The 18819-nt window shown below is 46.1% G+C and overlaps 1 protein-coding gene across 2 annotated transcripts in view; it reads right to left on the bottom strand.

Annotated features, from left to right (window-relative positions):
• The window catches only part of SLC29A3 (solute carrier family 29 member 3), a 46642-nt gene that overhangs the window by 11074 nt on the left and 16749 nt on the right, over nucleotides 1–18819 (bottom strand). For both annotated transcript variants that reach the window (XM_066600482.1, XM_066600481.1), the window contains exon 4: nucleotides 17680–17906. In XM_066600482.1, coding sequence (XP_066456579.1) covers nucleotides 17680–17906 — 227 coding nt within the window. The remainder of the gene's footprint in view (nucleotides 1–17679; nucleotides 17907–18819) is intronic.

Genomic DNA, 18819 nt, shown 5'->3' with positions numbered 1-18819 from the left:
TTTCCATCAATCCTATTAAAATGAATGGAGCGGCGTCCGTGCATGCCCGGTGGGAGAAGCACCTTTCTAAGGGTCAATGTCGGGGGCTCAGCAGTGAGACCCCCACCGATTATAATGTTATTAGCCATTTCTGGACAGGGGATAGCTTTACATTCTGGCATTCAAGGCATGTTATTATAAATTAAAGGGGTTTTCCGTGGAAATACTGTTGATGACCTATCCTCAGGCTAGGTCATCAACAGTTGATCAGCTGGGGTCCGTCACTCGGGACCCCGACCGATCAACTGTGCAAAATCAATAGGAGCCGTGCCTGCAGTTACAAGCGCTGGCCACTACATGGGAGGTCGGCCCAGAGGCTTCTGCTCGGACCTCTGTTATTGCAGCGCTGACCGCATGCACCCTCTCAGCTGATTGGTCTGGGTCCCAAGCGACCTAGGTCATCAATAGCATTTCCATGGAAAACCCCTGTAATCCTTTCATAATAAAAAAAATTGTGCAACTTTTCAACATACTTCTGTGTTGCAATCCCTCACAATTTTTGAGTGGTTTGCTTCCAGTAAACTGGAACATTCATAGTTATTTAGAAGCTGAAATCTGTACAGGCTTAATGCTGAGATATACAATTGATGAGAGTTGTGGTGTGATTAGATGAACGGTCTTGTAACCGCAGGGCCTAATAGTGGTTCCCCCCATGGCCTATAAAAAGGCTCTCAAGAGTTTGAGAGGGGGGGGCATTATTGAAATACAAGAGGTTGGATGGTCGTATTGCCGAATTGTCCGCCACCTAGCCTGTTCTAATCAAACTGTTAAGAGGAATTGGATTTAATGGATGCATGATGACACACGCAAAAGGTGACCGGGCTCAGGATGCCCTCAACAGACCAACACTAGAAGGGATCTTCTGACAAGCAGGAGAAGCTCCAACTGTTTCGTTGTCCATCATCCAGAGACAACTGGTGCCATTGTTATACCCCTGTGTCTGTCAGAACCATTTCCAGGTGCTTGACTGAAGGACATTTGGTCTCATGGGGCCCATTACACGTGCTGCCTTTGACATCCACCCACGGTCACCTCCGTTTGCAGTAGTGTTGTGAACGACGAAACTGAATTGCTACGGAGTGAAACCGGGTTGTCTTCAGAGACAATTCCAAGTTTAGTTTGGGCACTGATGATAGCCGTGTTCATGTTTGGCGACCCAGGGGTGAGCGCCTCAGGCCTGCCTTTACTGTGGAGTGGCACACTGCCCCCCCCCGTTGGTGTGATGGTCTGGCGGCCATCGCATATGACAGCCGGTCATCAATGACAGCTCAGCAATATGTTCAGGACATCCTGCAGCCACATATGTTCCCTCTCCTGGCGGCTTCCAAGAGGCAGCAGGATAATGCTCGGCCGCACACACAAAGAGTTCACAGGAATGTCTCCACAACATTGCCACACTATAGTGGCCTGTCCGGTTTCCAGATTTATCACCAATAGAACATGTATGGGACCATCTGGGACACCAACTTTAACAGCCTACGAGTTTGCATGATCTAGAGGCTCATTTTACAGCAAATGTGAAGCGATATGTGGCAGGATACCATCCGGAACCTGTATGTCTCCATACCCACCCGTATTACATCTTACATCCAAGCTAGAGGCGGTACAACATGGTACTAAAGCCACCATGCCCTCCCATATCACATCATGTATCCAAGCTAGAAGTGATACATTAGAATACTAGAGCCTCCATGCCTCCCGCATCACATCTTGTATATAAGCTAGAGGTGGTACAACAGTCTATTGGGGCCTCCCTTCAAGGGGTCAGTTCTCCACAATAAATGATCCTTTTGCTCTGATATTGTAATTACTTATATTAACATTACAATCACACAGAGAAAGTTTCATTCCATTCTGACAACTTCTAGGGGAGGGATTGGTTCTGACCATGAGAATTGGAAAGGTAAAATTTGCATTGAAAGGCTGCAACAAAAATCGGCATACTGCGAATCTGAAGATCTACGGCTTACTATCCGACCCGTGTGTCCACATGAACCTTACTGTAGGGGTCCACAAATCTGCAGCATTTCAAGCCAGCCTAAATCAGCGGCACAGATCTCTCTCTCCGGCTCAGAACGCTTGGAGTTAAAGCCCTAAGTATATTAAAGTCTTGCACAACTTTCCACTCTACAATGAATATTCTTTATTTACATGAAGCTGGAAAAAACCCGTTCACGTCTTGTGACCAGAGCCGCGACCGAATGAATGGCTGAGGATACAAAGTCATTCTGTAGTTAGATTTATTAAGCCATCTCCGTGACGCGGAGGCCTGAAGAGCAGTCATGACAGCTCTCCGCCCTTCAGGACATCATTACTAGGGATGTGACCTGCACTTCAGTTATTGGAAGTGTTCGGAGCCCGCACAGCATTCCTACAACACAGAGATTCTTAATAAGCCCGGGCTTTTTAACCCATGAAATGCCTTTATACCTTGAGTAATGGCTGTTTCTAAGGTTTGAAGCGCATCTTATTACACGCAGAAGCAGGTCTACCATTAGATGCACATAGATATTCATATGACTGTCAACATAGAAATGATTCTGTTTTCCAGGGATTTTTTTTTTGTAGTCATTAAAAAATATATAAATATTCATGATATGGGGCAAACGTGAAGCGTTCAAAAAAAAAAAAAAAAAATTGAAAGCAAATGCATTAAAAACGTCTCATTTCTTTCCTGCGGGAGACGTTTACAAATAATAAATAACGTAAGTGTCTGTTAACTTGATAAATGTAGAGCGAAAACGGAAGCACGGAACAAAACACCACCATATAAAATCCTGCAGGGGACTCATCATTCATAGAAATGTATTAGCAACTTATCAAACATGCAAATTAGGCCGATCCCAGAGAAGTCTATGTCGTTACAAAAGCACACAGATGACTGCGAGGACACACGTGCCGCCGGCTGCTCGGCGCCATCCCCAGACAGAACGTACATCCCACAGCTATTAACTACTGGCTTAGTGCAGGTTTATCACTGCTGTACCTACGTGAACATTCAGTGAAACCTCTCCAAAAAGCCATTACCGTCATCTGGATTAGGTTTCCTGTGACAGGTTTTTAGTTCCATCATTTATTTTGCACACTTGTCCGTCTAGAAGATCATTTTTAATGCAATTTTGGGTAATCGTCCTAAAAAGAAAAGAGGTTTAAGGGAATTCCTTAAAGGAGTATTCTGCAGCTTTGTTAACTTTTTCTATTGATGACCAGCAGGGACCGGTGTTGCACCATGGTCAGTGGAGGAAGTCGGAAGTGCTGACCATAGTGCAGCAGCCTGAGTTGGTATTGCAGGCACAGCTCTCATTGAATTCAGTGGGAACAGGGCTGCAACAGCAAGCGGGGCCGCTGCACTATGGTCAGCACTTTCCGCTTCCTGAGCTGACCATAGTGACAGCGACACTTGGAATCAGCTGATCGTCAGGGACCTGAGGACAGGTCCCTGTCGGTCATTAATAGTAAAAGTCCCATCATACCCCTTTATAGGGAAGGCCCACCCTTGCATCTAATTTAAAAAAATTTACAATGCATCTAAAATAAAAATTTAAGTAACTTTTTAAAAGGTTGTGCAGACATACTGTCCACCCGATGTCATGTCCGATTAGTCCCCTAAAGGATAACACAAAAATCATAATGTCAACAAATCAGAGTAACGTTTACTGAATTTCCAGTCCAATTTCCCTGCACACTCCACGGCTCTTATTTATTTTGGGTGGAAATTCCTTGGAATTACTCAACAGAAACACACACACACACAAAAAAAAAAGTCAGGATGATTTTATTAGCATATATATTTCTCTTTAAATTAACACTTTCCAATCCAGTGTCGACCCTCTACCAACATCTACATATCTCTGCATATATCCGACGGCCGACACAAGTTTCTAACAGTATGCAGGACAGCGCTCCGATGTCGGAGGCTGTTGTGCCTATGTATGTTACACTATGACAGACAAAGCTCTATCCTGTAGCAAGTATTATTGTATTTTGACGCCACCGGAAGCTAGGGGTTTGACAGGAGAAACGTCCGTGTCACACCCCTAGCTCCCGATTGGCAGAATTATTAAAGGTCCTTGAAGGTGCTAGTAGTGTCGTTAGTGATGTAACTTATAAAAGCGCCACAGAAAAAATTGTATACCCCACCTGGCCAGCCTAAAATTACTACCAACCGTGTCCTCCCGCATTGTGTACCGCTGATTGGGAGAAGCGGAGGAGCTGAGCACTTCAGCGGGATGAAGAGGAGCACGCTGCTCGGAACCTAGGACCAAAGAAGCGCTGCAAGACATTGCCTATTGCAGAGTGGGTGACTGTCAGCAGCGGGGTGAAGTGCAGTAGCGGCGGCGCTTACTGTGAGCAGTGGAGGTCAGCGTGTGGAACATCAGCATGCTCCTAGGACCAGAGGACTGCTGCAACAGGTAGCCGATTGCTGGGTGGGTGAGTTTGATCAGTGGCGTGAAGTGCAGCAGGCTGCTGAGACCAGAGGGGGTTGGGGACACTTACTCTGAGCAGCGGAGGTCAGCGTCTGGAACATCAGCATGCTCTGCACACAGAGGGAAAGAGCGCTGCAAGAGATGGCCAGTTGCTGGGTGGTTGAATGTCTGCAGTGCCCTGAACTGCAGCATGCTGCTGGGAGCGGAGGAACGCAGCTACACTATCCACTCCTACCACCAGCAGCGGGGACCTTACATCAGGGACGACAGCATTCTGAGCTGGCAGAACCAGCAGGTGAGGCATCTCTGCAGCCAATCACGTACAGGGGGCGTCACCCCGTCAGTCTCGACTTCACCAGTATTTCCTTGTGGCGTCAAGATACAATAATACCCCTGTAGCATACGTAGGCAGAATAGCCTCCAACATCGGAGTGCTGTCCTGCATACTGTTAGAAACTTGTGTCGGTCCTCATCAGACATCAGGAAATTTTAATGTCGGGCGAGGGCCAACGCTGGATTGGAAATGGTTACACGAGACTATAGCTAGGGCCGATTTGAGTGTTTAGCCTTCAATCATTGCACAAAACTGTATGAAGTGACATTTCATCTACACACCACAATACACCAGTAAACGTTTTATACAAAACACATCATGTTCCACATTACTTTGTTCTTTATGGTAGGTTGATTGTTACAATTAAACTACGCAGGCAACAAAAGGTCACGATAAACTCCGCCACGGCCGCTCCAAACAACGTAATACAGCGGTAACAAAAGTCATGCCGAACTTATTGTTTTAATAATATTATAGCCATTCCAGCTGGTCTGTGCTCCGAAGGAGAAGTCATACCAATGTCTCATGCCCTAGTAGTACTCCGTTGACTCGTAGGGTTAATACGAGGCTATGACCAGGATGAGAGGTCGGTGCCGCTGTGTTACGTAACACATTAAAATGTGTTTTATTTACAAGTTTTGCTTCACCACTACAATTATTTGCTGAATAACTAAAAAAAATGCACAAAGGCCAAAACTAAGAGTGACTAACAACATCGTGCCAAAGCTCTGAGTAACATGAGCATGACATAGATGAACATTCAGATGATAAAACACATTATACAGAAATTAACGCGACTCTCCGAGTCTGATGAAACTAAGGTGGCCGCACTGCTTCTCTGACTACACTGCATAGCAGGCATTGGTAGTCAAGACATTACCTGCTGCTCTGATTGGCCGGCGCTGCTCATGTGGACGGCATTGGTTAATCAAGGCAGATGTAGTGTCGTAGACTAATGATACATACTAAGGCACAGGATGCATCAGGTAGTCCAAGAAGCTGTATGGCCATCTTTGTTTCACCAGGCCCGGATGATTGCTTTAAAGGAAACAATATGCAAATGTTTAGGGATTTTTGTAACGCTTTTGTAGAAAATTGACAATTAAAAAAAAAAATCTGATATGGAAACTCTGGTAAAATATGGAATGTTAACACAGCATTTTACTTATTTGCAAATGTGATAATTGTTTTGTGAAGAAATAAGATTACAGAAGAAGCCAAACTTGCTCATGATAACACGGGGTCAGTAGGATTTAATAAAGATACTACCATGTGTTTAAAGGGTCCCACCTTAAAGAGAATCTCTTGCATCTCCCAACGTATCTTTTGTTAGTCAATACTTGCATTCCTATTAGCCCCTCACCAACCTTTATATATACACATATATCAGTCATTGGTTCTAAGGTGGGTATGCAGTGGGCGAGAGAGCCACAGGAATGGAGCGACCTCAGCCATCTGTTGGCAGCTGACAGCCGCTAGCAACGACTGCGATCAGAGCTAACACTTATCGCAGCCATATGGCTTAAAGGGGTTGTCTCGCGGCAGCAAGTGGGGTTAAGCACTTCTGTATGGCCATATTAATGCACTTTGTAATATACATCGTGCATTAAATATGAGCCATACAGAAGTTATTCACTTACCTGCTCCGTTGCTGGCGTCCACGTCTCCATGGCTCCGACTAATTTCGCTGGCTTCTTGCTTTTTTTAGACGTGCTTGCGCTGTGCGGTCTTCTGCCTGGTGAATGGGACCGCTCGTGCCGGAGAGCTGGTCACCGCGTCGTCATCGTAGCTCCGCCCCGTCACGTGTGCCGATTCCAGCCAATCAGGAGGCTGGAATCGGCAATGGAACGCACAGAGCCCATGGTGCACCATGGGAGAAGACCCGCGGTGCACCATGGGAGAAAACCGCAGTGCATCCCTGGGAAAGGACCGGCGGCCATCTTAGGGAGAAGATTTTTTAAACTCCTTATTTCGTCAGATCGGTGAGTAGCAAGCGGTTTAAAATCCGCTTTAATTTGCTATTTTATGCCAGGGGGGTGACAGGGGTAATATTAAATTTTGATGCTTGCCGCGAGACAACCCCTTTAAATGTCACAGTCAATGCTGACTAAGCAACTACGGTAGCGTGAGGGGGCGGGGGAGGGACTCCTCCTCTGAAGCCGAATTTGGCCCCCTGAGATGCTACTGCAGGGTGCTAATGTGTTCTTATGTAAGATTGGGGCCTTGTGAAGGCTGCCAAACTTGCCATGGATGTCACCATATTAACTCCTACCTGTGGCAGGGCTTAAAAGGCTGCCGGTAAAAGTACTACACACTGCACTACGTACATACATAATAAAGTATTCCCGCATAGTATACTGACAATCAAATCATCACAACTTCAAATCTCAACTGTAAAATTTCACGAAATTCTGTTCTAATCAAAGTCCAAAACATAAAAGTCTTTTCCTTTCCATACAGGGCAATTATTGACTACCTGGACTTTTTGTGCCCATATGAGTAGCATGACCGGCTTCTACACTTAAAAGTATTTAACCCCTTAGTGACCAAGTCTGTTTGTGCCTTAATGTCCAAGCCAAATTTGGGTAATCTGACGTGTCACTTTAACATAGAATAACTCAGTTAAGATTTTGCATATCCCAGTGATTCTGACATTGTTTTTTTCGCCACGTATTGTACTTCATTTAGGCAGTAAAAATAGACTGATAGAATTTATGTATATTTATTAAAAGCGCCAAAATTAGGAAAATGCTGAAGAAAATTGTCATTTTTTCACATTTTCAATTGCAATATCTCAAATATGTGCAAACATACTGGACAAATTTTCGATAAGATATATATTTCCATCTGTTTACTTTATTCTGGATGCACATTTGAAAACTTTCTTTTTTTTAATTTAACTATTTAGGAGACTTAAAAAATGTAACATTAATTATTAATAGAGATGAGCGAGCATCATCGTTCTTCTCGAGTAACTGTTTACTGGTCCGAGGGGTGGGCGGAGTGAGAGATCTGTTTATTCCCCCCCCGCTACCACCCGAGCCTGCTCGGACCAGTAAGCAGTTACTCGAGAAGAGCGATGCTCACTGGAGTAACTGCTTTATCCAACCGTGCTTGCTCATCTCTAATTATTAACATTTTGAGAAACACTTTTCTTTCCTACACCAAGCCAGGTTTGCAAAGGCTCATAGGAGTCAGAATGATAGATACCCCCACAAATGACCCCATTTTAAAAACTACGCCCCTTAATGTATTCACTGAGGAGTGTCAGGAGTATTTTGACCCCACAGGTTGTTTTTCAGAAGTTAATGCAATTAAGAGGAGAAAAAATAAAGTTTCATATTTCTGCAAATACCGTATATACCGGCGTATAAGACGACTTTTGAACCCCGAAAAATCTGCTCTGCAGTCGGGGGTCGTCTTATGCGCCGGTAATACAAAAAAAAAAAAGTGTAAAAAAAAAAAATTTATTACTCACCTCCCACGGCGTTCTGTCGCGCTCCGGCAGGATGTCGCTCGCCCCGGCAGGCTGTCGCTCGCTCCTCGTCCCCGGCGCAGCATAGCTTTCTGAATGCGGGCTTGAAATCCCCGCTTCCAGAAAGCTAATACACACGCCGGCAGCCATGACAGCATTGAATGGCTGTGATTGGCTAAAGCACACGTGGCTTCAGCCAATCACACTATTCAATGACATCATTGAATGGCTGTGATTGGCTGAAGGCGCACGTGTTAGCAATCACACCCATTCAATGATGTCATTGAATAGTGTGATTGGCTGAAGCCACGTGTGCTTTAGCCAATCACAGCCATTCAATGATGTCATGGCTGCCGGCGTGTGTATTAGCTTTCTGGAAGCGGGGATTTCAAGCCCCGCATTCAGAAAGCTATGCTGCGCCGGGGACGAGGAGCGAGCGACATCCTGCCGGAGCGCGACAGAACGCCGTGGGAGGTGAGTAATGAATTTTTTTTTTTTCTCCACTGTATACCGGCGTATAAGGTGACAGTTGGGGGGTCGTCTTATACGCCCCGTCGCCTTATACGCCGGTATATACGGTATGTCATTTTGAAGGCAGGTGTTTTTTTTTCTATAGTGCACATGAAAATTGTGTGTTCAGAAAAATACCCATTGTGGCCCTAATATTATGTCTGTATGCACAACGGGCCCAAAATTAAAAGAGCAGCTGGTGCCTTTCAGAACAGAAATTTTGCTTGTAGGTGATTTAGGCCCCATTGCCCACTTGTAGAGCCCTTGAGTAGCCAAAACGATAGAGAACACCCACAAATGACCCAATTTTGAAAACTAGACCGCTTAACGAATTCATCTAGGGGTGTACTGCGTATTTTAGCCCCATAATTTTTGAATAAATGATTTTTTTTGTATGGCACACATATAAATGAAGACTTGCACCCCAAAATAGATACTAGTTTGTCCCAGAAACATACCCATTGTAGCCCAAATCTACTGTATATAGTGGGGTATTAGCCGACTCGAGTATAAGCCGAGTCAATAAGTTTTACCATAAAAAACTGGGAAAACTTATTGACTCGAGTATAAGCCGAGCTATACTTGAGTATATACTGGGTTAAAAAAAAAAATCCTCCATACTCACCTCCCAGGCAGCGTCTGCATCCCCGGCGGTGGTGTGGAAAGCTGCTTGAATCCTCCCTGCAGTCATCCCCTGCCGTCCTCTCTGCTCGGCTCTGTCACCCCCCGCCGTAAGCACTGTGATTGGATCGAGCACCGGCTGTGATTGGCCGGTGCTCGATCCAATCACAGCACTTACTTACACAGTGCTGACGGCAGGGATTTTAAAGCAGAGCAGGAAGATGACCACGAGAAAAATTCTAAAGCAGCTTGCCGCACTGATCCCATGACCGGGGGAGGGGCTTTCTGCACCCCCCCCCCCCCCCCCATGACAGCTCCAGGTTGCCGACAACTTGGAGCTGTCACATCCTCAGCCCGTGTGGCTTTAATCCCCAAAGCGAGCATGTTTTTACGACCCTGGCGAATAAAGCCCACTAAAGTAGGACTTTAAAAGTATATGGTGTGGTCACTAAAGTAAAAGAACAACCAGCTTAAGATTCCAGAGAGATTTTTTCTACAAAACAGAAAAATCAAAAAAAAAATTCTGCAAAAATATAAAAATACTGAGTAAATATAGTCACAATATACCACACAGCATATATGTACCATTAAAGGGGTTGTCTCGCGGCAAACATCAAAATTTTACATTAGCCCATTCCCCCTGTCACCCCCCTGGCATAAAATAGCATTTTAAAGCAGTTTTTAAACCGCTTGCTACTCACCGATGTGATGAAAGATGAACTTATAAAATTCTTCTCCCAAGATGGCCGCCGGTCCTTTCCCAGGGATGCACTGCGGTTTTCTCCCATGGTGCACCGTGGGTCTTCTCCCATGGTGCACCATGGGCTCTGTGCGTTCCATTGCTGATTCCAGCCTCCTGATTGGCTGGAATCGGCACACGTGACGGGGCGGAGCTACGCGATGATGCGTGGAAGGGGGCGGAGCCAGAACGCCGCTCGTGCCCGGACCGACCAGAAGGAGAAGACCCTTCTGCGCAAGCGCGTCTAAAAAAGCAAGACGACCCCGAAATTAGATGGAGCCATGGAGACGGGGACGCCAGCAACGGAGCAGGTAAGTGAATAACTTCTGTATGGCTCATATTTAATGCACGATGTATATTACAAAGTGCATTAATATGGCCATACAGAAGTGTATAACCCCACTTGCTTTCGTGAGGCAACCCCTTTAAGTCCCATTCACACGACTCTTTCTAATGAGTAAGCGGACATGGAATCTGCACTCTTTCAGCATTGACTTGAAGGCTAGGGAATTCTGATATTGAAATCCGCATTGTGGAAAAAAAAGAAAAAAAAGAGAACTGACAATTCTTGGCGCGTCTTCTGTTTGGATGACTGGAAGTGGATTTGTCCCATTGACTGGGGCTAAATCTGTGTGCAGATCTGCAATCCGTGGCAGAGATAAAGGGCTCAGAGTCCCAAGTGTCAAATCCACATAGGAAAAAAAATACCAACATGGATCTGTCAGATTTTAACTCACATGATCAGGCCGTTACCATTGGAGTTTTTGACTGCAAGAATATTGTATTCTTCCTAGAAATCACTTTTTTGGGGGAAGTGAAAGAGAAAAAGAGAAATAGGGAAAAGGAGATTGGGTAAGACAGTCTACCAAGCTAGGTCATTTATATGTGGATGTGTCATTCAGCAGTGTGTCACTTCCTGCACCCCAAGCATACATTGCATTCTCGGCATACTTTCATCGTGAAGGTGTGTTATACACACACATCACATTGATTTTGTATGCCGTTTCTATAGTGATTCAACTCCTCATATGAGGCGCTGTTTAAGTAACGCCCCATGATATATGTAGTTTCCAAGAATTTATGTAATAGTATTATACAGCCGACACCCCATTCTAATGGCTAAGAGCAAAGAGAACGCTGATCCTGTTCGCCATGGCATCCAAGCAATTAGACAGAGGAAGGGGACTTCTAATTCTTCCCCCTTAATGAGAACATGGGGTGCAAACAGACCCCTATGGCAACTGGGGGTCTAATAAATGGCTCCCCATCTGCCATCTTACTACACCTATTAGGTCCTGCTAGAGGCAGAGCCTAATAGTATGCCTACCAGTATTATACTGCAAGGCATAATAAACTGCCATAACAAGGTACTGCAGTGTATTATGGGAGTGATCAAGCTCACAGAAGCTCAGAAGTAAATAAAAACTTTAATAAATTAAATGTTTAGAGAGTAAATACACATTTGACATGTCAGAAGCTTTGTTTGGTAGGGGCCAGGGGGCCAAAATTCCCCAAGATGACTAAAACGAAACGGCAGCCATGTGCTGTGCCCCTTCGGCTGCGATTGTAACTTTTTAGCATGCTTTATGTCAAAAAATGTAAAAAAATAAATTAAGGCCATATAATTGATACTGCCGTGTCCGCAAGAACCCAAACTATAAAACAGTCGTGTCAATCACACGTGGTCAAGCATGGCGTGTCTTCTCTTGAATTTATGGAAACGTGTGGGAACTATATTGCCCCAAAGCTTGCATGCGGCTTGGAGTGGGTAAATACTCTCTAGTGTCTAACATGCCATTTTGAGTTCTGCACATTGGTAGTTGTAAGGTCTGCGCTGTAGTGGGACTACAGGACTGCTTATTTCCAAATTACAAATCCACTTGGCTTTTCGGGGTAGAGGGATTAGACTGGACCCCTGTGGGGGAGTCTATTTACATCATTTCATTTGCTGTATTAGATTTCAACTGTATATATAAGTATTCTTATATCTCATGGTGTAGCTTCCCTTTCAAAAAAAAGTATCTCTGTATTTTACAATGCTGTACTGTTTATGGAGGAAACATTTTTATAAAAAATAGAAAATCACTGCAGTTCACTCTTCTTCCAGTTAAAAATACTAAAAACATTGGTGAAAACCCTCAAACACAAGCGTGAACTGAAGAAAGAGAAAGCTGAGCAATAATCGTAACACCCCTAGTAAGTCTATGCAGTTACATACTGCTACCATTTTACCCAACTGCGACAAAATAAAAATTCTATAATTTAACCCTGTATATGTTTTTATGTTCCAGTGGGATCCCCATGTATCGTAGGGCAACTATGATAATTGCACTGTCCAATACAGTTACATGAAATGCGGTCTAGTGACCATATGTAAGCCACTTTTGGTGTTGCTGCAAGATGTGTTGGGAAACTGCTGAAATATCAGTTTTCTAATAATGGTTACTAGAAATGTCACTTTTTGCCTTGGGAATATTCTATTAACCGCTTAATGCCGCACATGTTTTGGTCGTTAATGACCAGGCCATTTTTAGCTATTTTCTGCTCCCACAGCAGCCCCGCTACAGGGGAAAACAGCCCTGACGACAGTTGTCACAATCAGTGCTGTGTCTAGTTAGAGCCAGCAGCACCGTCACTTGACAGTTGTCCCCATGATCACTTACTCACCGGGACCGTCAGACAGCGGAGATGCCACTGCTTCTATTGTATAAACTCTGCACATTGCACACTCTTTATATAGAGCTTGAGGGGGCAGAAAACAGTAACCGTTATAGTAGGAACAAGTAAAACTCTTATTGTTGCCCTGATCTAGGGCTGGGTGATTTGGCCTAAAATTAAAGTCTTCCAAAAACTTAACACTAGCAACTCTATACTAGTCAGCTCAATGGCGAAGTGTTGAGAGTAGAGTTGCTAAAGGGAGCACCTACCAGGGGCCACTCCATTCTAGATGCTGCCCCTGCCGCAGGATGCACAACCTACGCCCCCCGGCCAAATATCAATCCCGCTAATATGAATTATGTGGCATTAAAGGTGCAAATTAATAGAAATTGATTAATCGCTCAGCCCTACCCTGACACATCCTTGGCTTAATTACTGCAACTACTTACCAATCAGTCTTCTCTTTACTAAACTCTCCCCTCTCCAATTCACCGTGAATGAATCAGCCTTATCTTTTTGTCTAACCGCTGCACCCATGCCTCCAGCCTGTGCCGAACGCTGCACCCCGATGCCCCCACACAGTGCCCGACGCTGCACCCCGATGCCCCCACACAGTGCCTGATGATGCCCCCACAGTGCCCAACGAGACACCCTGATGCCTCCAGCCTGTGCCCAACACTACACCCCGATGCTACACCTCGATGCCTCCAGTCTGCGCCCGACGCTACACCTCGATGCCTCCAGTCTGCGCCCGACACTACAGCCCGATGGCTCCAGCCTGTTCCCGACACTACACTGGTGCCTCCAGCCTGTGCCCGACACTACACTGGTGCCTCCAGCCTGTGCCCGACACTACACTGGTGCCTCCAGCCTGTGCCCGACACTACACTGGTGCCTCCAGCCTGTGCCCGACACTACACTGGTGCCTCCAGCCTGTGCCCGACACTACATTGGTGCCTCCAGCCTGTGCCCGACACTACCCCCCAATGCCTCCAGCCTGTGCCCGTCACTACCCCCCGATGCCTGCAGCCTGTGCCCGTCACTACCCCCCGATGCCTGCAGCCTGTGCCCGTCACTACCCCCCGATGCCTGCAGCCTGTGCCCATCACTACCCCCCCGATGCCTGCAGCCTGTGCCCATCACTACCCCCCGATGCCTCCAGCCTGAGCCCGTCACTACCCCCCGATGCCTCCAGCCTGTGCCCGTCACTACCCCGCGATGCCTCCAGCCTGTGCTAGTCACTACACTGGTGGCCCATCCACTATAGAATACAATATAAACTCATCACTTTCTATATCACTCCATCATCCCAGTCTATCTGCTATAATCTGAAACTCACATTCCCCTCTTCAAGACTTTGCCCTATCAATTCCAGTTCTCTGTAATTTACTAACCCAGACAGGTTAATCCCCAACATCCAGTTTTAATGTGCCCACAAACATCTTCTATCCCCTAGTCCCACATATTTTTCAGGTGCAGAGGTAGCTTTCCTTTTCTGAGTCTGCCGAGGTGGTTGTATTTGTGGGCTAACAGTTGCAGAGACACTTGTAATTGAAGTGGTCGCCGACATCTCTTCCACAACTTCTGCAGGCTGCGACTCTACAGGCACGCTGAGCATCTGGGCTTCCTCCTCGACCTCTTCAGCCACAGCCTCAGTGCTGGGTAGCAGCGTGTCACAGTTTTGTCGCAATTTCATGCTCAGCCTGATATACATAAGCTATGTTTTTTGGGGGGTTTTTTGCGCCAGTTCCACTTTTGATTTTATCCAGATATTCTCTGCAAAAAAAATTGTCCCGGTCGCTCCTCCACCGCATCTTCAATTAACATATATAACAACTGTAACACTGCATGGGCAACTAATCAGAAGGAATGACAGCCGGGCACTATACAGCGACAAAGTATTGTGTGTCAAGTACAAGGAGAGGAATGGCCTTATATTCAGCACAATACTTGGCCATAGCAATACCCTCTTCCCAGTATGAGGTACCAGCACAGAGACCCCAAGCCAAACTGCATAATTGGCTACAACAGGTTCATGGGAGGGATTGACCTGTTTGATGATGTACTCGGGCCATACAATGCCATGCGGAAAACAAGAGAGCGTGGTATAAAAAACTGGCTGTGCACAGCATCTACGATCTTCCGTGCAGATGGTAATCGCGGAATCTACATTTCAAATCCATATATGTGAGCCCAGCCTTAGGGAGACAAATTTGGATTTAAAGGTGAACTTGCTTTTGACCTTTGAGGACTTGTTGGGGCCTGAGAAACTTATTGGAAGCACTGACTCTAGAACACCTTCATAGACTAGACTAAACATGCCTTGAAGGAGTGTGCTGAAATGCTATGGTGGCATACAATTAACTGGTTGTTTTTAATGATCTATAAAGGACAACAAGATGGCCCCTAGATGCCTGAAAATATGTTTTAAGTCTGCTTTTCCCTCTGATGCTTCATTTTTAGGTGAATGGAATCTAATGTTGGACACTTTCTCAAATAAGGACTAAGAAAATAAGCCCAAATGAATGTGCTTGACAGCTGCCGTTACGTTCGTCCTGGACAGATAATAAACTCTGATGACTTGGTACTGGAGCAGTCAGGACTTGTGTCTACTTGCTATACAAGTGGCTAGATGCAGGAGTAGACAGACACAAGAGGTAGTGATAAGTGCAGGGCACTCTGAACCCCTCTGACAGAACCCACCTCGCAGCGGAGCACTGTCCCAAAAGTGACGACTCCAGTACTGCCATGAGGACAGGTCCAATGTCTGAGGAGTACCAGAGTACAGAAAACCATACTACTGGGGCTACTGTGGGGTTAAATATTAATACTGGGGCTACTGTGGGTTAACATTACTATTTGGGCTACTCTACACGTGGCAGCATACCTCAAGCTGACTTAGGGTATGTTTATACGTTGCAGAAATGCTGTTGAATGCCCGCAGCAGAAATTTCTGTGGCAAATTCTGCAGCATTTCCGCAGCCAAAAAAACAGTCAAAATCCGTACCATTGGTGCAAATTTTGACTGGAAATCAACCACAGAGCTGTAGCTGATTACATACTATGTGACGCTCACCTGCTCTGAAGGCTTCCTGCTTCCAGTGGCCCCGGATTCTGCTTCCCAGCAGCCTAGTCAGGTGCAGCGCTGCTGGTCTGGTGAGGCAACTACAGGCAGCTGAGAACCAGAAACCAGGGAGTGCTGACGGAGGGGAGCCTTCAGAGGAGCTGAGGGGAAGCGCTGCATAGTATGAAATCAGCTGCGGGTAAGCTGCGTTAGCTCTCAGCAGGGAGGCTGCAGGAGATTTCACTGATCGCCAGAGCCACAGCTCTGCTAAACTCCCTCCCCCCTCCGCCCCTTGCCAGCTGCTGGCAAAGGCAGGGACAGGAACTAGTATGTTAAATTCCTGCCCCTCACCCCCGCCGCCCATTGCTGGCTGCAACAGGGGGAGGGTGCAGGAGTTAATGTGCTAATCTCCCGCTCCGTCCTACCCACTCCCTTTTGCTGGCAGCCAGCAAGGGGTGGAGAGGGGGAGGGAGTTCAGCAGAGCCGCTGCTAAACTCCCTTCCTCCTCCTTTTTCTGGCAGCACCCATATAAGTCTATGGGACCAATCGACATACTCTGGCCAAACAGTGGTCTGGACCTATCTTTTCTGGTTGTCTGATTTTACGCCCGATTTCATACCTTTCCTGTGAGTCAGTGTGTGCCTGAGCGCAAAATGACACTTCATTTGCACGCCCCCCAAAAATCGCCCATCTGAACATATGCATTAAAATTCAATACATCAGACAGTCGCGATTTTCGGCCAGCGTTGAAACTGCAAAACGTATTAGAATAGTAGCAGTACCGTTCATTGATCATTTCCGAATATAAAAGATATGCATTTCAGTATGGATCTAACCCATTCTTCAAAATTCTTGAAAAACGTAGGGTCCTTGTAGACAATCAGATTCTCATTTGAACGAGTGAGTAACATGTCCGCTGAAGGGACAGCAAGGCAAGTAGATGGTCCAACTTTGCGATCTGCCTTGCATGCGATTATTGGCATACTCCACTATGCCAATAAATGGAGATAGTACTAATTATCTATGCCTTTCCTGTAGGCCATCGGTGCTGCTATCAAACTCTGCAGTAAGTACAGTACACTTGCTTTTCTTGGAGAGGGTGGAAATATAGTAGTAATTCCTTGTTTTTCTTTAAAGAAACAATTGTTCTCTTGGTCTTACAGGTCTCTCAGCTCGGAATAATCAGACTTAGGCCTCCTTCCCACGAGCGTGACGGGGTCCGCCGCGTAATATTACGCAGTGAAGCCCGTCACGGCGCCCCCCAGAGCCCCTATACTTACCTGCGGGAGATAGCGTGAAATCGCTTCCCCGCCCACCACCGCCGCGTCACCGCCCGTCACCGCCCACCACCGCCGCGTCACCGAGCGTGTCACGTGACGCGGCCGGCCGCGTCATTTGGCGTCAGATGACGCGCGGCGGTGGGCGGGAAAGCGTTTTTTCACGCTATCTCCCGCTGGTTACAGCGGGAGATAGCGTGAACGGACGGCTTCCATTGACTGCAATGGAAGCCGTCAGTGCGTACAGCCCGTCCTCACCCGCAGAAAATAGAGCATGCTGCGGGTGAGGACGGGAGAAATCGCGGTGCGTAATTCCGTGCTGGAATTACGCATCGTGAGCATTGTGCTATTAGGTTCAATAGAACCTAATAGCTGCGGGCAACGCAGCGGATTTTCGCCGCGAATTACGCGGCGGAAATCCGTTCGTGGGAAGGAGGCCTTAAAACTCCAAGAGGCAGTGAGATGGTTTGTAGTTTTTGTTTTTTTTTACTTTTGCTGCTAAAAAACACACTTCTGCATATCAAAACATCCTTACCTGATATTAACGACTGGGAGTGTTTCATTGGGAAACGTCCAGTTACACCAAAAACACTGGCCATGAGGATGTTTGATGCTCCACTGAGAATGGCCACACATATCAAAGTTAGGGCAAAGAATTCCGTAGTCCAGAATGAAGTATCTACTTTCACCAGAATGGTGATGAAGATGAAGATGAGCAGCATGATAGCTAACGACCACAGCACTCTGGCCTGGGATGAAATCCTGAAAACAGAGGACGATCTATTTAATCGTATGGCGGTAACAACCTTTTGAAAGCACAGTCATACTCATAGTGACAATCTACTCAAAGACATACATGGAAGCCTAAACACTCTTCTCTATGAGAAAAGGAGACACCACATATAAATATGGCTGTAGATATGTAGGGTGTCGCAAAAAAGTATACACACCTCGAAATCAAAAAATCTGCATAAAAGCTTTATTACTAGATGTATATAGACATTACAGGATAGCTGGACGTCAGGTTGGACTTCTGCAATCACATTAGGAGCTTAAAGAGGTCACCATTAAAAGGGGTTTTCCCAAATTAAATTTTTTAATATAGTTTTGGGCTCTATGTGCCCAAAACTATATAGAATCAATATACTTACTATGGCGCTGGACCACTGCTTCAGCGCCAAGGAATTTGACAGGTGAGGTCACTGGGCACAAGACCCAGTAATGTCCTGTACATGGGACATGGGCTTCCTGGCAGGTTTGCGGGATGTCATTGATGACGTCCCTGCCGGGCCTTCTATTGGCTGCAGCGGTCACGAGGGTAAACAGAAGACTGAAGCGGGCAATGTAAACTTTCTTATGTGCTCTCTTAGCCCATGTTCACATCTGTATCCGGAGGTTCTGTTGCAGATCTGGCATGAAATACCGGGCAACAGAGTCCTGCATAAAGGACTTTTTTATCCACTAAAATGCCAGATGACTGAATTGAAACCAGAAACTGTATGGACCCCATCAGTTACCATTCAGCTCCATCACAAACAGAGTCTGTTCAGCCATAAGATTCATCTTTCCTGCTTCCATAACGGAATCCCTGAATGCAGATGTGAAGATGCCCTAAGGCCTCATGTCCACGGGGAAAATCAGATCCGCTGCAGATTCTACATGGAGAATCTGCAGC

This window comes from Eleutherodactylus coqui, chromosome 4 (assembly GCF_035609145.1).
Source record: "Eleutherodactylus coqui strain aEleCoq1 chromosome 4, aEleCoq1.hap1, whole genome shotgun sequence".
Taxonomy (NCBI): domain Eukaryota; kingdom Metazoa; phylum Chordata; class Amphibia; order Anura; family Eleutherodactylidae; genus Eleutherodactylus; species Eleutherodactylus coqui.
Note: the sequence above shows the minus strand (reverse complement) of the source record. Positions and strands in the feature narration are given on the sequence as shown.